Source organism: Ylistrum balloti, unplaced genomic scaffold (genome assembly GCF_031769215.1).
Source record: "Ylistrum balloti isolate Yb309-2 unplaced genomic scaffold, AGI_CSIRO_Ybal_v1 Utg370002, whole genome shotgun sequence".
NCBI lineage: Eukaryota > Metazoa > Mollusca > Bivalvia > Pectinida > Pectinidae > Ylistrum > Ylistrum balloti.
Window position 1 is genome coordinate 125,233 of NW_026782079.1, and position 20,954 is coordinate 146,186.

At 33.3% G+C, this 20,954-nt stretch overlaps 1 protein-coding gene across 1 annotated transcript; it reads left to right on the forward strand.

Annotated features, from left to right (window-relative positions):
- Window positions 1–54: 54 nt before the first annotated feature.
- Window positions 55–20,387, forward strand: LOC132548117 (beta-1,4-N-acetylgalactosaminyltransferase bre-4-like). Its single transcript, XM_060211938.1, has 7 exons — window positions 55–361; window positions 12,866–13,087; window positions 14,254–14,486; window positions 16,926–17,113; window positions 18,298–18,420; window positions 19,046–19,150; window positions 20,246–20,387. Exons 1-7 carry the CDS (start codon window positions 55–57, stop codon window positions 20,385–20,387), a joined length of 1,320 nt encoding a protein of 439 aa, XP_060067921.1.
- The last annotated feature ends 567 nt before the right edge of the window (window positions 20,388–20,954 follow it).

Genomic DNA, 20,954 nt, shown 5'->3' on the forward strand with positions numbered 1-20,954 from the left:
CGGACCGAGCCATGCAGGCGCTGCGGTGACGTCAGAGCCGATTGTCCGCGTAGAATGTCTACGCCTGAGCGCGCGGAGGAAGAGTCAATCCGTAAGATGTCCCTGTGTAACACGTGTGGTTCCTTTGACTGTCGATGTGATGGCGATGAGGTAGACGACGAACGTTGTATTAACTGTGACAAGTTTATATGTGCTTGCCCGAAGTCTGATGATCGCGATGATACCCTGCAGGTTACCGAAGAGTCTGAGCTCGTGACAGTTACGGATGAGGTAGCAGAGCCCTGTGACAGCATGGACGTGTTACAGGACAATGTTGATGTACATGATGAGGACGCTGTTCTCTCAGAAGTAGATAATACATGTAAGGTAGCAGTACAAAGTTTCTTGGTGTGGCCATGGGTGATTTTTTTGTACAATAGAGAACATCTGTGTAAATGCATGTAGAAAAAATGAAAAAAAGGGGGCAAAATTTGGTATATTCATGATGATGTTGGATATTGGGGCTTTACATAAAAAAAATGTACCTAGTTTGATATTACAATTTTGGCCATTATACGAAAGTGTACCTATACAGAAAAAGCTAGCTTTACTGGCAGCCAAATTCTGATGTCTGGACACGAGGTTGTGTTGTGAAAAATTTCCGAGTTACATTTTCCTGAAACATAAATCATTTTGCTCTCAGGTATGTAGTGATAAATTGTTGATATGTGTCATACTTCAAATTTCTGTCTGACTTTCAGTCAAAAATCACAATATTTTGCTATTTTCAGTGTTTTTTAATGTGGTAACCATGGTTTTCAACAGTGTTTAATACAGAGTAAACATGTATTTAGACAATGCTCTATTGTGTATTAGAACTGCATGTGGTGTGTAGTTTATGAAAATATATACTTTTATGTGTCTGATTTGCACGGTTAATCTACTGTGTGTAATTATCTGGAATGTGTCCCTTATTTTTCAGAAAATGGCCATTTAACTGTTTACTGCTGCCATACATGTAAGACATGGGCAACGTTTCTCCTCACCTTATACCCACGACACGAAAACACTGTGTGATATTTCCGCTGTTAACCGAGTGACGATACTATATAAGATACTGTATGAGAAGCGCGAAAGTGGTGCACTAAAGTTAAATTATTAAACTAACTGATAGTTTTTTACCTTATGCCTGCATATAGCTAGGTAGAAGAATAAACAAGCTTTACAATGGTATAAATTATTTTAACATAAAGAATATTTTTCTTGCTTCCATTTGACATATTTTACCTGGCGTATTTCTATCTTATTAAAAGTACTTTAACTGATTCTGTTGTTGAAATCCCTCTTACCCTTGATGAGGATGATGATAAACTGTCAATGGGTGAAGATGAGAGTGTGGGGAGGCTGAAAGGGAGTTTTTGAAATGGGGGTGAGTCTGATATGTCTGGTACTGAGGAGTGAAGTCAGTGTGAGAGGAGTGATGTTTTAGAATTAAAGAAGTCAAGAACTAAAATAGTTAAAAGACCGCCGCAAGTGCAAACACGGCAAAAACAGCCCAGAACTTCCTTTCAAAAGTATACAAAGTAGAGATTATTGATATAGCATTATTGATTATGTTTAACTTGTTATCTTTCAACTGTAATGGGTTGAAAGACATCACTAAAATCAAATAAAATTTTGTTTGGTGTAATGAAAAGAATTGTAATATTGTTTGATGATAAGTGACGCACTGGAATGACACTTTTGTAAGTCAGATAAGTGACAAATGGAATGGAAAAAATATGCTTTTAATAACGACAGTGGTCATCAGGGTGTAGCAATATTGATTAGTAATGATATGGAAAAATATGTGATAAATTCTGAAGGTCATGAGGGTCGGATTTTTACATGTAAAATTTGATATTGATGGTTCTATTTTAAATGTTTTTAATATTTACGCGCCAAATGTTCTAAATTTCTGATTTTTTTTTTCATTTTGTAAACTCCAGGTTGAGTAATGTGGACGGTAATATCATATTTGGTAGAGATTTTGATACCACCCTTAGTCGTTTTAGACAGAGGTGGGTCATCGTGTCATGTTGTTGATAAATGTTTTAGAAAATGAATTTATTTTAATTTAACTGATGCATGGAGAAGAAGAGATAAGAGTTGTTCTGTTTTTTTTCGCCCAAACAAATCAAAAACGGTTATTTGCGTCAAAGTAGAATTGATTATTTGATCGTTTCCCAGGAATGATTAAGTTGTATCCAGAACGTGTTCTTTAATGACACTTTTTTGAGTGACCATGCGTTTGTTTCACTGAAAATTGATTTAGATAACTTAGAGAAAGATACATGGTTATGGATTCTTAACAACACTTTTTTTTTGGAAGCAGAATTTGTGTATAAAATTAAAAAGATTATATCTGACAGAAAACAGGATGAAATGTATTGCACCTACCCTTTAATTTGGTGGGACAATATAAAATAAGAAATTTCAAAAAATTTACAACTGTATGAAAAAGAAAAGTGTGATGGGGCGATTTTGAAACCGAAGTCTAAATGGGCAGTTGACGGTGATAGGAATACTGGTTATTTTTTAAGACTGGAAAAGTACAAACAAGGTTTAAAACTATTAAACAACTTACTAATAAAAATGGTGACTTAGTTTCTGATACAGATTCACTACTAAATGTAATATATTCCTTTTACAGAGATTTATATTCTTGTGTACAAGTTTGTGAAGATGAAATTGATTCTTTTTTACAATGCATTGCAACAAATTTGTCTGAAAGTGAATGCTTATCATGTGATGATATTATTAGTAGCGAGGAAATAAAATCAGCTTTAAGTTGAATACCTAATAATAAAAGTCCGGGGAAAGACGGACTGACAGTAGAGTTTTTCAAACATTTTTATGATGATTTTGAAAGTATATTTTTGCATTTGTTTGATAATATCCGTAAAAAAGGGGAAGTTTCTAAATCAATGAAACTGGGTGTGATAAATCTGTTATATAAGAATAAGGGTGAACAAGTTTGCCTAAAAAACTGAAGGCCTATTAGCCTGCTGAACGTCGATTATAAAATTCTAACAAGAATTATATCAAATAGACTGAAACAGGTTTTGCCTTCAATTATCTCCCCTTTCCAAAGTTGTTGTGTGTTGGGCAGAGACATAGCGGACAATATATCCAGTGTTACAGATGTTATGAACTTGTTTGAAAGGAATAAATTAGAAGGATATATTCTTAAAATTGACCAGGAAAAGGCTTTCAACAGAGTTCACCAGGGTTATCTGTTAAAAGTGATAGAGAAGTTTGGATTTGGCCCAATTTCATAAATTGGATTAAGATTTTTTTATACTGATATCTATAGTAGTGTTAATTGTAAAGGGTTTTTAACCAATTTTCCCCTATCCGGAATTCAGTAAGGCAGGGCTGTCCAATATCTGCGTTACTATACGTCTTGGTTACTGAACCTCTTGGACAGACAATACAACACGCTGATGATACCACTTTGACCCTTTCAAAAAAAAAGATCTATTGAGGGAGTCTTTAATGTTTTGGAGACATATAGTCAATAGTCTGATGCGAAAGTAAACAAATCAAAAACTGAATTACTTTGTATTGGTAGGTGACAAATATCTGAAAATGAATGTAACTTGAATAAATTAAAACTTTTAAAAGATGTTATTTTAATTGTCGAAGTATATCTGGGAAAGATTGACGCTCTCTGTGATGAGCTTTTACAGTTATGGTCTCAGAGAAACCTAACTATACACGTAATACCTTACAGTTATCGTATCTTTGTTTTTTGTTTAAATGTTGGTACACACTTGCTGTTACGAGTATACCAGATGGTGTGAAAAATGAATTAAATAAGTTGTGTATTGGTTTTCTATGGAATGATACATATCATCTTGTATCGTTTAAAACTGTCATCGGTGATAAGCGTAACGATGGATTACACTGTCCTGATTTATGTCTATAGCTAAAAGCTTTTACAGTTAAATTTGCATTCCGTTTACTTTAAGCTAATGGAACTTCTTACAGATTGTGGAAGGATGCGTGTAAATATTTTTTGTCTAGTGTAGGTGACATGAACATTGGGATTTTGAGCTTTTCTTGTAAATATACTTTTTGCCAGAAATGTTAAAGCGGATATTACTTTAGATTCCAACATCGGGAAAAGGAAAATTCGGCTTATGAATAATAAAATTTATCCATAATAAAGCGATACACGCGCCTATAACGTCAAATGTGTTGTTTATGTACATATTTGCGACGTCGGAACATTGTTTGTCTCGATTGTCGTTTATAAACATGTTCATGCTCTGCTTATTACGAAGAAAGCCGGTATTCGTTAGTCTCACAGTAACACCATTACCGTTATATTTTTACATTTAGAACGCATACCCCCAATTGGGCCCCACCTTGCAGTCAACAACAAACCCATTGTTGTCGATAGTAAATTCAAGCGAAAAATACAACTATTCACCATTTATCAGATAACACTTTTAGTAGTGTTGTTCATAACTTATTCACGCGTCAAACACTGGATATTGAATTATGATCAATGACAGGCGGATACGTTGTAATTATAGGGCTTACGTTAAGCTAACCAGTCAAGTAGCAGCTTCGCAAATTCCGAATCCGTATTCAGTCCAAGATCCGCCTTCCTCTTTCGCCATCTATCGATCTCCTGTCTAATATAAATTCTTGCCTGTCCTCTTTTCTGGTCTGACTCCTTTCTCTTAAGCTTTCTCTCACTTTCTGTAAGGTAACTTTAAGGTCCTCGTCGTCTTTTTGTATTTGCGTCCGCTAGATTGCTTCTTTCTAGGCTTATACGCATGCGCAGCATCAGGGTTACGAGCGGTAATGTATGAATTAGGTCAAGACCGCACTGTTTACATTCTTTATTTTTTTTTAGATATTAATAAAAAAATGGTTTCAAGTGACTTTTAATTTCAGTAATTAACAGAAAGTCTTAGTTTTGTAACATGCTATTGGAAATTAGAACGTTTTGTATTGTTTTCTCGTAGTGTTTTTTAACACTATAGTCGCTTTAAATAAATGAATAAATAAAGTCAACTTTATATAATGGAGTTTTGCTATTACTGATCTTTACAATAATGGATGTTTGTTTATCTAATGTTGTTAACTTGTTGGTTTAGAATTACAACAAAAAATACCATAAAGCGCTCGTTGAGTGTAACAAAATGAGTAAAAAATGGATTTAATGGTAACTTTGGAATAGTGTGTATCGTACAGAACAGCATCTTCGTTTAAAGTACATCAGGTCAAAAGGCGGTCAGTGCTGCTCCGAGGTAAAAATCATGTGATTAACAGATAGTGATGCGTTTACCTGTATAATGCGATATCGCAAGTGCTGCAATGCTTTTTCTGAAGTATCGCTATATAGTCTGAATAGGACATAGATCCTTTGTAAATGTGTCATCTCACGCAAACGTTTAAAGCATTTTCCTACTTTGATTCGGCAATGGTTGTAAATTAAGGTATGTTTAAAATAAGGGAATTTATCAATACAGACGCACAATGTACATGCATAAGGTATTGGATATTAGGTATCCATGTATTGACATTCTAGTAAAATATCTCATTCTTTATGAATATATGTGTGAAATACAAACCGGACCAGCGATTAGACATGTACGTACACCGTGCACACGACGTCATCAATCTAAGATGATCCGAAAAAAATCCTTGTATTTTCAACTCGCAAAAAGCGAAGAAAATATTCGCCGAATAATAATAATAAAACAATTGTTGAACGTTTTTCTCCTTTATGTGTTACAATCAGAAAATCAATACCTCTACAAACAAGGGAGATATGACGTCACAATTAAACACCGACGTCACAATTTATTGTGACTTTTTCAAGCTCTAGTGAATACCTTATTTAGATAATGTGAATTGCAGTAATATGTCTCTCATTTATATTGAACCGAGCTTCGTGTCTATTGTTTTATCGGGGATATTTACAATTTACGACACAGTATATTTACTTTATTTAGTGAATTTCCCAACGAATATCAGTATATTGATACCAGAAAGTGACTTACGGCCACATATATTTACCATAGAGGTATCTAGCTGTATTTCTTCACAGACATAATTATTGTAAATTTTAATAAACAGTCTCATATACAACATCAAACGAGAAAATGAACGTAACTATTATAAAGTAAATTCTAGGTGGTACCTAAAGCTTATGAGCTGACCTTATTATATATTGAACATTTAGACTAAAATGAGGCTTTGTAACATTTTTGAATGGAGTACATTGATTTTGTGACCACACAGATGATAGATGAAGCCGTGATCTAATAAACAATAGCGTCAAGAATTGCAATGGTTTCATTGATGAAATATACCCACGATATTTTCTATTAATTAAGCAAAATTCTTAAAGTAGTTAAATTCCTGAAAGCTCATTAAATCAAATTGAAATTTAACATTTTACATCAAGTTTGTCTTATTATGCCAGCATCGAGAATTTTATTTTATAAATATCAAGCTGACATGTTCCATAGAAAAATATTCTAGCGCAAGTAAAATGGGACGGCATGTCGCTTTGAGTTCAAAGGTGTTGATAATTTTTATGATAATTTATAATAATAATTAAATGGCTGAACTGTCTGGATAGTCCTCCTTCAAACTACAGCTTAGTAAGGGTACACATGTAGACTTGGATACTCTATTTAAGAGTACTCTATTCAATCCCGACTTGGTGGACTCATTTACTCCAGTTCTGGCGTCAGCTCTAGCCAATGCCCTACCACCCCTCTTGCAGGAATCAATCCATCCATTTTACAAATACAGCTTTTAACAAACGCAGTTTAAGAAGCGTGTTATCGTATTTAGAATGCATAGCATCTGGTTTTGATATCGTTTGTATTATAGAGACTCACCTTGATTTACATATAGTTGACGATGAAGCACTCTTAGATAATTTTGATACCGTGGAACTCCGGGTTAGGGGATTAATGTGAATACTTCATATCTCCTGTGCACGTGTCGTAGAAATTACTTAGAATTTCCGTTCGCTCAAGTTGTATGGATGGAGGTCCAGTTTCCATGTATAGAACTCCAAATAGTCCTCACACTTTTTGGGACCTCTTTCGTGTCTCAGTTGAAACAGTTTTGAATGAAATTCCGCATGTAGTTAAACTTGGTGATATAAACGTTGACTTTCTAGTATTAGATACTTGTAGATTCCTGCATGTGATATGTCAACAATCAACAGACCGGCAAGATTACGACCCACCCTGCGCTCACGTCTTAATCTTGCAAATGGCAAACGCATTGATGCGAGTAGTTATAACATTTCAACAAAACAAAACATGTTACTTAAACCATGGTGATTTATTAACAGTGATTCATTTATTTCAGTGATAAAGGTATTTTCAAAGTCTTGTCGCAAAAAAAGCATTGATGTGCAGGTGAACTCGTCATCTTACAATCACAAAAATAATACCATATATGTCCCAATCCCACTAATAATTCATTTCTCACATATTCATAAAATCTCATCTCTTCTCCATTTTTTCTTGGTAGCCAGCTTACAGTTGTTTGAATCAATTTTTAATCATTCTTAATTTACGAATAAAACTCTCTGGAGAGAAGACATTTCATCGGTCAGACCATTGATTGGATGATGCACCCGCTTCTTGTTTTGAATCCATACGGAGCGCAATATTGGAACCCGCTTCGAATTTTGATTTTCAGCACAGAGGGTTGTTCAGTGTATCAAAGTTACCGATTACTGATTGTTATTGGCATTTGGATCTTTTCCTATTAATGAGAGTTTTCTGTACATTTTGACCAATCTTGAAGCGACTCCAACAGGTGTGCTTTGATTCTTCCACGAACGTGTCAACGATGCCACAGGATTTGTCAACAATCGATGATCACAGACAAAATGGCGTTGACTCTTGTGGGACCGTCTTGAAGTAAAGTCATGACATACACTGACGGAATAGAGTAGGTAAATTGTGTCATTCACTTCAAGACCTGCATGTTTACCCTAAAAGTGGCAGTAAAATGAATCCTCACTTTTGGATATAAAATCATTTTTAGAGCAAACAAACGAACAAAATCAATCAAAAAACTTAAATATAGATGACAATTTAACGTTATCGAATGGCACTTAAAACTGAAACTATTCATACCAAGTATCTGAGGGTATACTACTGCAACAAGGATAGAGAGTATTGCTAGTGCAATGCATGTCTCTTACCGTCTCCCACAAGCCATTACGTTATATTTATTTATAAAGGTGGTGCTGTTTGGCGTTAAGTATACAATTACTTTGTTACTTATTTTGAAAAGAACAATGGAAAAATAAGTACGACAATCGGACAATATATCACCATTGTGCAATAATGTGTTATGGTCATTTGCAAGTGGTTTAATAAAAATCTTCTCAGGAATGAAGCCACTAAAGAGAAAACACTTTTTAACACTGACACTCAAACTTGTTCAAAATAATTTGATGTTTTATAAGTGTGTGAAGTTTGATGAGAATCCCTTAAAGAATGAAGGCCACCAGAACGCTACAGTAGAAGTCTGGGTTTTAGATCTAAATCCGTTCAGGAGTTCATAAAGTACCGTGTACATAAGCATTTTCATTCAAAACTGGTCGAGAGAGACCTTTGACATAAAAAACTTCGCCAACGACCATTAAAATCTAATCAGGTACATGACTTGATGTGATACTATTGTGTGAATATTGACAAAATCTTTTTTATAAGTTTATGAGATATCTTGTAATTTCCTTTGTGCTATGAATGCATAACCAACATAATCAATATGTAACACCTCTCTTCAAAGTTTCAACCAACGGAACGCATCATCAGCACATTGAATAGGTCTAAAACATACAACAGAGAGGTTAGAATACTGCTTTCACATATATACAGGTTTATAGGCTAGTGATTCTCATGCATGCATTTATTATGAAACTTTCAAAAGAATTATTTACAGCCAGATCTTACAATATGTCCAGGACCTGAATTCTTCTCTGCAGTTCCAGTTAGAACATATTATTGCATTTGAGCAGTATCTAAAGATTTGATTCCCTAAATTGAACCATTACTTCAAAACCACACATCCAGCCGAACATCATGATGCGGCATATTTTACTCATTGTATGTGTTATCTGATAAGAAAGCTGAATAAAGGTGTATGTGCATACAAGCACATAAAGCATGGATTTGACATATAGCAAAACCAAATTATAAAAAGAATGTTCTCGATAAAACCAGAGAAAATTTTAACACTCATATTATGGCTATTAAGTTTTTAGTAATTATCCTATATCTTCACAACATTCATATATATTCACAAAATTTATATATATTCACAACAGGCTAGAGAAGCACTATAAAAAAGAGGTTAGATATCAAGTACAATTACAGGGAATACAAATTTTGCAAACATTGCTGCGTATACATGATATACTAAAGTATGGCCTTATCAAAATAACCAGTCCTCAAAAATCCACTTTCCCGAGCTTACGAAATTTTGTGTTCTGCCTCTCTGGTTGAAAACTGCTATGTTTTGTTCAATATAATGTATATTATCTGTTTGAATGGCGTCTGTAACTATAAACTATCATTGTTGTTGAAATCAAGAATTTAAACCAAGCAGTCTTTCAGCAGATTTTGAAAAAACTACTAATAACACAATACATTTAAAAAGACGATGTAACCAAACTTGTCAAACCAAAGGTCTTTTTCTAACATGCTGCCCAGTATTCAATATAGTTGTTCTAATCCTACTTATTAGAAGTTGCAGCCATACTCTCATCTGTTTAGCTACTAAAGGTTATTCCAGTTAAACATCTATCCAACCATAGGAGTTCAGGTTTTGTCGAAGGATACCACCCACAGAAGTTAATTAATAATTTGCTTTGAGGAAATAGGCAGGTATCACCAAAACCATGGATAGGAGTGATTTATTTTGAGTCCTGGGTTCAAGAAGATGACTTACTAGAATATAGACCGGATATTAATTCTGAGCATGACATCTTTAGGTACCTACTCTATGAGAAGTAATTATATAAATGTATGTCCAATTATTGACCAATAATACTGTAATAGTGGATATGTATATTGCTTGAACTGTGTGGTACCTGCTAAATTGGTTGAATCATCTTTGTTATCTTTGACCCTATTCCTTCTTCTTTGAAGACGCGAAAAGAAAGCTTCAGGTTTTTAAAATGTCCTAAAAAGAAAATCATGAATTATTTATAAAAGAAACATTAATAAATATGCATCATTAATTAATTTTTAATGCAACTAACTACAGATTATGATCCTACATCCAATCTGTCAGAAAACATTTAAAGTGCGAGAACTAAAGGATGAAAATAAACGATGTCACAGCTAACAACATTAATTTATGTTCATACATTATATTATTATGTTCAAAACAAATGACAACAATGTTAAAATTCACAAGTTTATCACATCAGTACTAGATGGCAATTGTGCTTACATGTACATATATGAGTCTTTCAATTGTGACAACAGAATGCTTTTGTGGGCCATTCCATATTATGCCTGTTTCTATTGTATATTATGTATACAGTAAGTTTTTTTCATTAACTAATGAAATATCTAATTGCTGAATATTGCATAAAATGTTGTTGGCAACATCAATATAACTAATAAATAAGAATATAAAAAAAACTATAGTTTATATAATTACCGAAATGCCCTTCTTGCAAGTATTTCATAAGACGTTCACTTTTGTTGATTTTAAGCAAATTGATAACACATACAATTTATTGCTTAAATGAATGAGACTTGTTCATGTAGGTTACTAACAAATCATTTCTTCTGCAATATAAAGCGAGACAAACTGAAGAAAATGGTGGAAAAGTAGAATTTCAATATTTGGGACCTGTGGTACCTCTGTCGAACAAATATCTTCCCACAGGGGGACAAAGATGAAAGAGAGAAAAAAAAATTATTGAGAAAATAATGAAAACGTAATGTTACTATGGTAAAGAAAAAAACCCTTGCCCAACTTTTCCTAACCAAGATACCATTTGTTTGTGTATGAGTGAAAGAACACAATAAAGTAGACATGGGAACTTTCAACAACTTTGTTATGATAAAATGTGGTAAATATGAAGATCAGTAATACCCTTTTCACATTGTTATTGGTCATTATTCTGATTGATAATACACCTTTAACAGCGTTATTTATCCTAATTTTGATTTATTATACACCTTTCACATTATTAATGTTCCTTATTCTGATTAATAAATTTTCTATATTGATATTGTTCCTAAATCTGATCTCTAATACACCTTTCACTGCGTTAATGGTCCTTATTCTGATCGCGAATACCCCTTTTTACATTGCTATTGGTCCTCATTCCGATTGATAATTCTCTTTTCACATTATCATTGATCATTATTTTGATCGTTGATACACCTTTAACAGAGTTATTGGTCATTATTTTAAGTTTTAATACATCATTCATATTGTTATTTATTATTAATCTGATTTAAAATGCACTTTTCACTTTATTATTTATCTTAATCCTGACTGATAATACACCTTTCACATTGTTATTGGTCCTTATTCTTATTGTGAATACACCTTAAACATCGTTATTTATCCTAATTTTGACTGATTATACATATTCCACTTTGTGTTTGATACTCGTTCTGATTGATAATGCAACTTTCACATTGTTATTGGTCCTTATTTTACTTGTTAAAACACCTTAAACATAAATATTTATCTTCATTGTGATTGATTATACACCTTCCATATGTTATCTGTCCTCGTTCTGATTTTTAATACAACTTTCATATTGCTATTGGTCCTTATTCTAATTGTGAATATATCTTAAACATCGTTATTTATACTAATATTGATTGATAATATATCTTTCAGATTGGTCCTGATTTTGATTGATAATACACCATTCATAGTGTCATGGGTCATTATTCTGAATGTTCGTACAATATTCTGATTGTTAATACAACATTCAACTTTTTATTGATGTTTGATTGTTAATACACCTTTAACATCGTTATTGGTCGTATTTCTGATTGATAATAAACTTTCCTCATTGCTATTAGATGTAATTCTGATCGCTAATACCCTTTTCCCATTATTATTTTTCCTTATTCCGATCTCTAATTCCCTTCTCACAGTGTTATTGGTCCTATTTCTTATTACACCTTCGATATTGTTGTTGATCATTATTCTGATTGCTGATACACAATTTATTTTGATATTGGCCATTATTCTGATTGTTAATTCGCCTTTCACGTTGGTATTTGTCCTAATTCTGTTTGCTAATACACATTTGACTTTATTATTGGTCCTTATTCTGATCGCTTATTCACCTTTACATTGGTATTATTCATGTCTGTTTCTTCTTAACAAAAATAAATTGAGAAATAGGGTCCCCTTGACAGTAGAAAGGTGAAAAATAACATTCTTAGTCAATTGCAGAAGTTGCATTTTTGTTAAGACACTGGCTTACAAATACAATATACTATGTACATTGTTCATATAACTGCTCTTTTTTTTTAAAGACTATTTTCAACTTTTATGAAAACAAATTGAAAGTGATCCTTAGCAATATGCCAACATGTATTAATCATCCACCAAATGATTATAGTCCATACTACTGCGGTATTTTAAAAACACATTAAATCTATCAAAGATATCCGAAGCTGATCTCACATCCCGTTTGTAAGCAATACTTGGCTAACCAAACGTGACCCCGGCTACTCTGAATTGTCGACAGAAATACAATTATGAATAAATTACCTGACAGCAAACTGAGATACTGAAAAAAATATGGCTTCCAAACTGGATCTTATAATAAGAGTTTGCATTATACTATTAACAGCGTTCATAGTTATTCAAGTTATATTTTATTGTTCGGCACAAACTCAAAATATTCGATTGTACAATAACATAGTACTGATCAAGAATTACAGTGGAGCAATACGGAAACATCTGGAAATGGCAAACGAAATGAAAGTTATGTCTGTGATAACCGATGCGACTCATGGAGATTCTAACTGGACGGACTACTTACCTGAATGTCCACCAAACCCACCAAGACTTGGTTAGTATTTTATTTTCTAGATCTAATGAACATATTGTTGAACTATCAATTTTAAATCGAGAACTGGCACTGAAACGAATTGCCCAGATATAATACTTTCTAATAAAAAACTGAACTATGTAATATGTGTAGTCAATCTGTCGTTTATCATATGATGTTATCTGTATTTCATACATATATATCCTAAGTGTGTCAGATTTAAAAATTGTAAATACTGGCACAATGTAACGTACAGCGGCTTAGTATTGTACATATATATATATACGAGCATTATCATAACGTGACAACTATGAGTTGCAATTTACTAAGTTAATTGGTATATACATTTGCCTATAAAAAAATCCTTTAATAGTGATATACAGTTATGTACGTTTTGTACAATTCTTTAGAGCTTAAGTAATCAGGAGGTCAAGCGAAGTTCCATGGCTGTACTTGGATAAATCGTCATTATTTCAATCATCTCCTAAAGCCGGAGTATACCTGTAACCCTGAACAATGTGTGTTTTCGTCATGTTACATTTTTTCATGTTTCAGAGATAATTTATGAATAAATGCTTAACTTTAATTGATTCTGTGTTTATTCCTTATCGCATTTCACCACTTCCTTCCCAAAGCTGCCAACACTGAAAAACACCTACAGTGTAGAGAGAAAAACACTATTTATTCAAAACTGAGTTTTATTTACAAATGGCACAAAATTGGTTACAAAGATTCCTTTTCACTTCTATGAAAATGAAATAAAAAGGATTTTTAAAAAGATACGTCTTCGTAACTTCATTTGGCCAAAAACTAATATTTCTGATGCAACATTGGGTCCCACTGTCAATTTATGCTCTGGAGTATTTTCTATTTTACGCAAAATGAATGAAAATACATGTAAGTATATAAACTTAGACAAACGGACATTGGACCTTTGTATTATCGGTTCTATAAACAAATTAAACAAATGACGGTAAATGAATTTGATATGTACGTCTGTAAGATAAAACTATTCATTAAAAATTGAAATAAGTTTGGCAATTTTCGATACCTTATCATGCATTAACAACAGACTGATACAATTGAACAATTATATTTTTGAAAATGGTTTTATTTTCATTACCATTTTGTTAATTCTTTGAATTTTGTTTGAATATCGTATTAATCTAATGGTTGCATGTTGATAGTTGGTCCTCTAGCAACATACAAAAATTCCCCATCTTTGGAAAAAATGGAGCTGGAACTTAAATATCTAAAGCCAGGTGGACACTTCGAACCTCAGGAATGTCGAACTAACCAACGAGTGGCTATAGTGATACCCTACCGAAACAGGGCATCACATTTACGTACGCTTCTCTACAATCTCCATCCAATGTTGACGAGACAACAGCTGAACTATACTATCTTCGTTATCGAACAGGTAAGATAATCACACACTAAAACTATATGATGAAGGTGAGTTGTTTGATGCTTCACATGGTTGTTCTTAACGTGAACAGGATACGGTGTTATAAGCTGTGTCTCATCCCTTGCTCTACGGTTGCTTATGAATATTTATAGATAGAAAGAAAAGGTTAATGTTGTTTTAGTCATGAAATAAGTAATGTTTTTACTTGTTTTTATTTCATTTTCGAGGTATGTGGTGTCGCATTTTAATTTCATTCTCATAAAATAAAACTAAATAACAATAAAACAAATATACAAAAAATACAAAATTAATTAGTCTGTCAACACAAACTTTATGATTGAATGTATGTGATGTAAAGTTTGTATGTATGTATGTATGTATGTATGTATGTATCTTTGTGTGTATAATTGTATGCTTATGATGTATTATGTTTATGTCTGACCACCATGTTGTCTAATCATATTGATTGTTTATATCAATAAATATTCTGAAACGAGACAAAACAATACAAATTTTAATCTAAGGTGTTCTAGCCGGATGATTCTATAAAAAAAGTTTAAAAAAATAAAAAGTAAAATAAAGTTCTTGAACATGTTTCCTTGCTGCCTTATATTCAATATACCGTATATGTAAGGGCGATTGTATCACCAGGGTCAGGCCACATGCTGTTCAAAAAGCGGAACACTGTGGTATAGCGTGTATTTGTAAATACTTTTGTCACGGTTCATGAACCCCTGTGTACGAATTCTAGTAGGACGATTGCATGGATAGAAACTAACATAAGAAATCAAAAAGCTCCATCACTATCATACTGTAGAAACAGTTCAATATTGTTCATTTTAAAGTATTCACTGCAAATGTGTCGGATTTTAATAATTGATGAAACACAGTTACTATGTTTAGCACGTGATTGAGACATGTGTTAATCGAAAACCATATAGTGTTTTTATCATCCTAGCGATCTAACGCCTGGTTTCACACTATCAAAAACTAATAACTCTGAAATAGTTTGTATATATCAGCGTTTATATTACTATTACAGTTAGTTGTCTAAAAATACATTTGCATTATACCACCTAAATAAAATACTGGTGTATACAATTGATACTTTCAGTGATAGACTACAGAATTAGGAGTACACGTGGTTATTATACGATTTTTTGCGAGGCCACTTCATTTAAAAATTATTAATAGGAATAGACAGCAGGCATATAAAAGTGGCGGTAAAAAAAAACATAATACACCATACACCATAAACATACATACATACATACATACATACATACATACATACATACATACATACATACATACATACATACATACATACATACATACATACATACATACATACATACATACATACATACATACATATATATACACAAATACATACATATAAACAAGCATACACACATATATACATACACACACATACATACACACACATACACACACACCTACACACATATACACACACATACATACATACACACACACGCACATACATACATACATACATACATACATACATACATACATACATACATACATACATACATACATACATACATACATACATTCACACACACACACACATACATAAATACACACACACGCACACATACATACATACAAAAGCCCTCTCCCACTTTAGTGAGGGAGCAAGTACACATAATGCACATTTTTTCTGATATCAAGGGATTATTATTCTAAATAAAAAGGATATTTAGACCAAGATAGAGAACTATTTATTCAGAGTTGTTTCCTCATTATAAGTACTAACTGAAATATTGTGAATAAATCAGAAAGAACAAATAATAATAGGGAAACAAGTAAATAACTATTAACCGGCATTCATCTCATGATAAATGAAAGTTGAATTGACTATATCTATGGAAGGATATCAATTTTTACAAATTCTATTTTGTCTTAGTTTTAGATTTGTTCTATAAGTTCAATTCATATCAATATATATCAAACATTGGACATTAAAGCCTTTTCTGTATCATCAATATTGTTAACTACAGCATCAAACAATGATTTATTGTTATAAACAAAGGGTTTGTTATAAACTTTGTCTAGGGTTATTATATCTAGGGCAGTCAAAAAAGAAATGTTGATCTGTTTCAGTTGGGGTACCACATCCACAAGATGGGTCACTTGATTTTAGGATACAGAATTTAAATCGCGAAATTGCGTAACTTCAATGTGACACAAAGAAGTCCATAATTTCACGACATTCGTAACAAATGAATCATTTTCCCGTGAGGTCTGGCGTTTTATCCAACATTTACTCTATAGTTGGTTCACGTGTGTTTTACAGATATGAAGAAGTGAAATGTGAAGGTTTATGCATTAACAAAAAATAAGAACATAATTTTGAAGGACTATGATGGATAACTACCAAATGATGGAGACCGTTATAGAATAGCTATGCTTTCTTTTCAGGCTGGAACGAATACGTTCAACAGAGGACTTCTGATGAATATTGGATACGTCGAGGCAATGAAATCTGAACAGTTCAGATGTTTTGTTTTCCATGACGTTGACCTCATTCCCGAAGACGATCGTATCTACTACGGTTGTGGAAATGGTCCACGTCACCTCTCAGCAGCCATAGATAAATTCAACTATAGGTACTTGACTTATAATGTGATTGGATGATAGTGCAACATGAGTATCCAGATGTTTGTATAAAGGCTTAGCACAATGATTTTGACTACATTTGTAATGCGTAACGTTAACACAAATTCGGCATTGCGTAACTGAATTCGTAACGTTGAAGAAGGACAAATGAAACTTGTACACAAAATGAAAATATGGCATCAATTGTGACAAAATGTACCAATAAAGCAAAACATTCCATAAAAAATAATGCATAACAACATCTTCAAATCATGTAAAGACATTTCTAAAGCAAATGTACACACATAACGAAATGAAAACTAACGCCTGACAACAAAAAGTACCACAGAAAGCAATGAAAAATGCACCTTAATTCCAACACATACATAAAGATAAAAACAAAAAGAAACTACAAAATAAGAAAACAAATGAAACAACACACAATGCCAAAATACACCCGAAAACGAAAGTAGAACGATGAGAATATGGTTTAACTAGCACATAACAGCAGAATGTACACAGCACACAATGACAAAATATACCACAAAACAACACACCATGACAAAGTTTAACACAAGAAACAGCTCACGATAAAATGCACATAAAATCAATGTACAAGGTCAAAATTCAACAGAAAATACAGCACATTATAAAAATATCACACAAAAAATCACACAATGACAAAAATATAACTTAACCGACACAAAACCGGAAACACTCTTAACCAACACACAAGAAAATATACCACAAAACGGCACACATAACAACAAAAATGTATCACAAAATAGCATACACAACGACAAAATGTACCACAAAACACCAAACATAACAACAAAATATACTACAAAACACCACACATAACAACAAAATATAACACCAAACACCACACATAACAGATAATCTACCTTAAAACAGCATACATAATGACAAATGTACCACAAAACACCTTATAAAACGATAAAATGTACCACAAAACACCATACACAACGACAAAATGTACCACAAAACATCAAACATAACAACAAAATATACTACAAAACACCACACATAACAACAAAATGTACCACAAAACGCCATACATAACGACAAAATGTACCACAAAACGCCATACATAACGACAAAATGTATCATACTATCTACAATCAATATCACTATCTACCACTTTATACTGAATCTAATATCCTTATCCTTCAAGGCTGCCCTATCAATCCATTGCCGGTGGAGTCACTCAACTACGACGAAATGATGTTGAAATAATAAATGGTTTCTCCAACTTATACTTTGGTTGGGGTGGTGAAGATGACGACTTATCTGTCAGGTATTGTGTCTAAACACCAATTATTGATGTGTCGTCTCACTTGTATGTACATAAAGGAAAGGGGCTCAGCACGCTCAACTATGGTGCTTACATGTCGCAGATGATGGTTATTCAGAGACTGTTCTAAATATTAAAATTTCCGTGCACAATATCGGCAACTGTCAAATGACATAATCGGGTTTAAGATTATGAAAATGTTTGGCTTGTTGTGGTACGATTTGGAGTTGGATGTGTTTGATAATCATTAACATAGCTAGTCATACCATTGTTGTTTCACTTATTTTGATTAAGAAGCATGATATTACTTACTCTGATTCACCAGAATTTACAAAGTGGGTGACGTCGATGAGGGAAAAAAATTGATCTTCCGAAACACATGGTCTTATTCTCCTTGTATGTTTTTAGGAGTTTCCTTGTGAATCTTTGTTTTGTTCATATTTGTTTTTACTTTCGCCGATTTTGAGGTCGAATATAAAAAATCTGTTAAAATGTCAGTATTTTCTTCTGTAAATAAAGGAATAAGCCGCTAGAAAGATGTTTTAATCTACAAGTGATTCAGACTCACAAGTGCTGGATAATTTTTTATTCTGATTTTGTAATAATTCATATTTATCCTTGTATTCAGATTAAGGAATGCCTCTTTGAAGATACAAAGATACAGTATGACGATTTCGCGCTACAAGATGATAAAACATACCAAAGAAAAACACAATATGCCTAATCCTAAAAGGTACGTTTGATTACAGCATTCCATGACACTTACTATATACTGTCAATCCATTTGATAATGAATGAACGCGAAATATAATCTATTGCGGCAAATTATTGATTCACAGTAGATTGTGTTTATGTTGACTAAAAGACTTTTCCTATATGGGCATGTAAGAATACAATTAGTGAAATTACCAATTACCTAAATTATTACTTTTCTTTCGATGCCTTTTGATTTTTTTTCAATCGCTTCCAAATTTTAGCACTTATCTTCAGTGAAGAGTCCCAGAGGGACGAACCAGCTCTATACTGCAATTTGATTCATTGTTTGACACTACTGTATCTAACGCTAAGTTTATGATAAAGGTGCTATTCACTTGTCATCTTTTGTATAATCATTGAACAAATTATTGTTCTTTTGATACAGTCACCCTTCCTCCAGATACTGCTCCAATGCCCCTTGATATAGATATTGTTCCGTTACCTTTCCTAGAGATACTGCTTCGTCGATATGCTCTTGTAAATGCTCCGTCGCCCTTGCTCTGTAAACCGTTCCCTTGACTTTGCTCGAGATAATGCTCCGTTTCCTTTTCTCTTGATACTGCTCAGTCGTCTTTTGTTTAGATACTGCTCCTTCGCCTTGCTCTAGATAATTCTCTGTCACTCTTGCTCTAGGTACTGCTCCGTCGTTCTTGCTCTAGATAATTCTCTGTCACTCTTGCTCTAGGTACTGCTCCTACACCCTTGCTCTAGATAATGCTCCGTCACCCTTGCTCTAGATACTACACCGTCACCTGCACTGTCGCCTTTGCTCGAGATGACCTAGCAGTTTCGTCCATCAAGATAAGACCAGTGCCGATAGAGCAGACCCAGATAACGAACCAAATTGTATCATATCCATTTTCTCTTTCTAACACTTGTCTATGACTTGTCTTATTATCGTTGTACTTTCTAAGGGGCCTCGGTTTAATTTCATTAGTTTCATTTGTTATTATTGCCATAGCTTCAAACAATTTGTGTCTGAATTCAGGTTCCTTTATGTCGATATTATCTCCCTTGTTATTTTGTCCCGTGGCGTTGTGTATTTCTAAAATATGCGCCATGTTTACTTCAGGATGACGTTGCTAGCCGCTGCTACTATGAGAATGAAAACTGACGGGATCAACAGTCTGAAATATAAAGTGTTAAATATAACCAGGGGGACGCTGTATACTAATATCCAGGTCGAAATAGACCAGAAAGATTACGCCATATAGTTATGAATTAAAACAGACAGCGCTAGTGGTAGGTGTTCTCTGTGTTTACACATTAAAAATATGATACCGAGATCAAGGACCCGCATGCCTATTATTCATTAGATCGACAGGTAACCATGTCAACCGCACAAATCGCAGTTTTAGTCTTATTATAAATATTAGTATTTTAGCCAGTGGGTCTCTCGTCATTTCGTAATTGTATTTGCCAGCCTGTTTGTCTGCCTTTCTGTCTGTCTACCAGTTTATGTATGTAAGGGTGGATGATAGTTGTACAGCCAAGAACATTTATTTCAGTCACTTGAGAATGAATATATGTACACGTACATTTGTTAATAAATATATCAAAATTTAATACACCTGTGTTTATTTTTCCATTTATTAAACACAGAATTTGTGACAGACTTTGATGGACAAGACCAACAACCCAGGATTCATTCTCTGGTTCTATTTCTATATTTATAAGTTTTTGTTGTGTAATTTAATCATATCGGTAAGATCATCATTGAATCATACTGGAGTGTAAACCTCGTTGTGCAGGCTTTTAAAAAGGGAAAATACCAACATGTC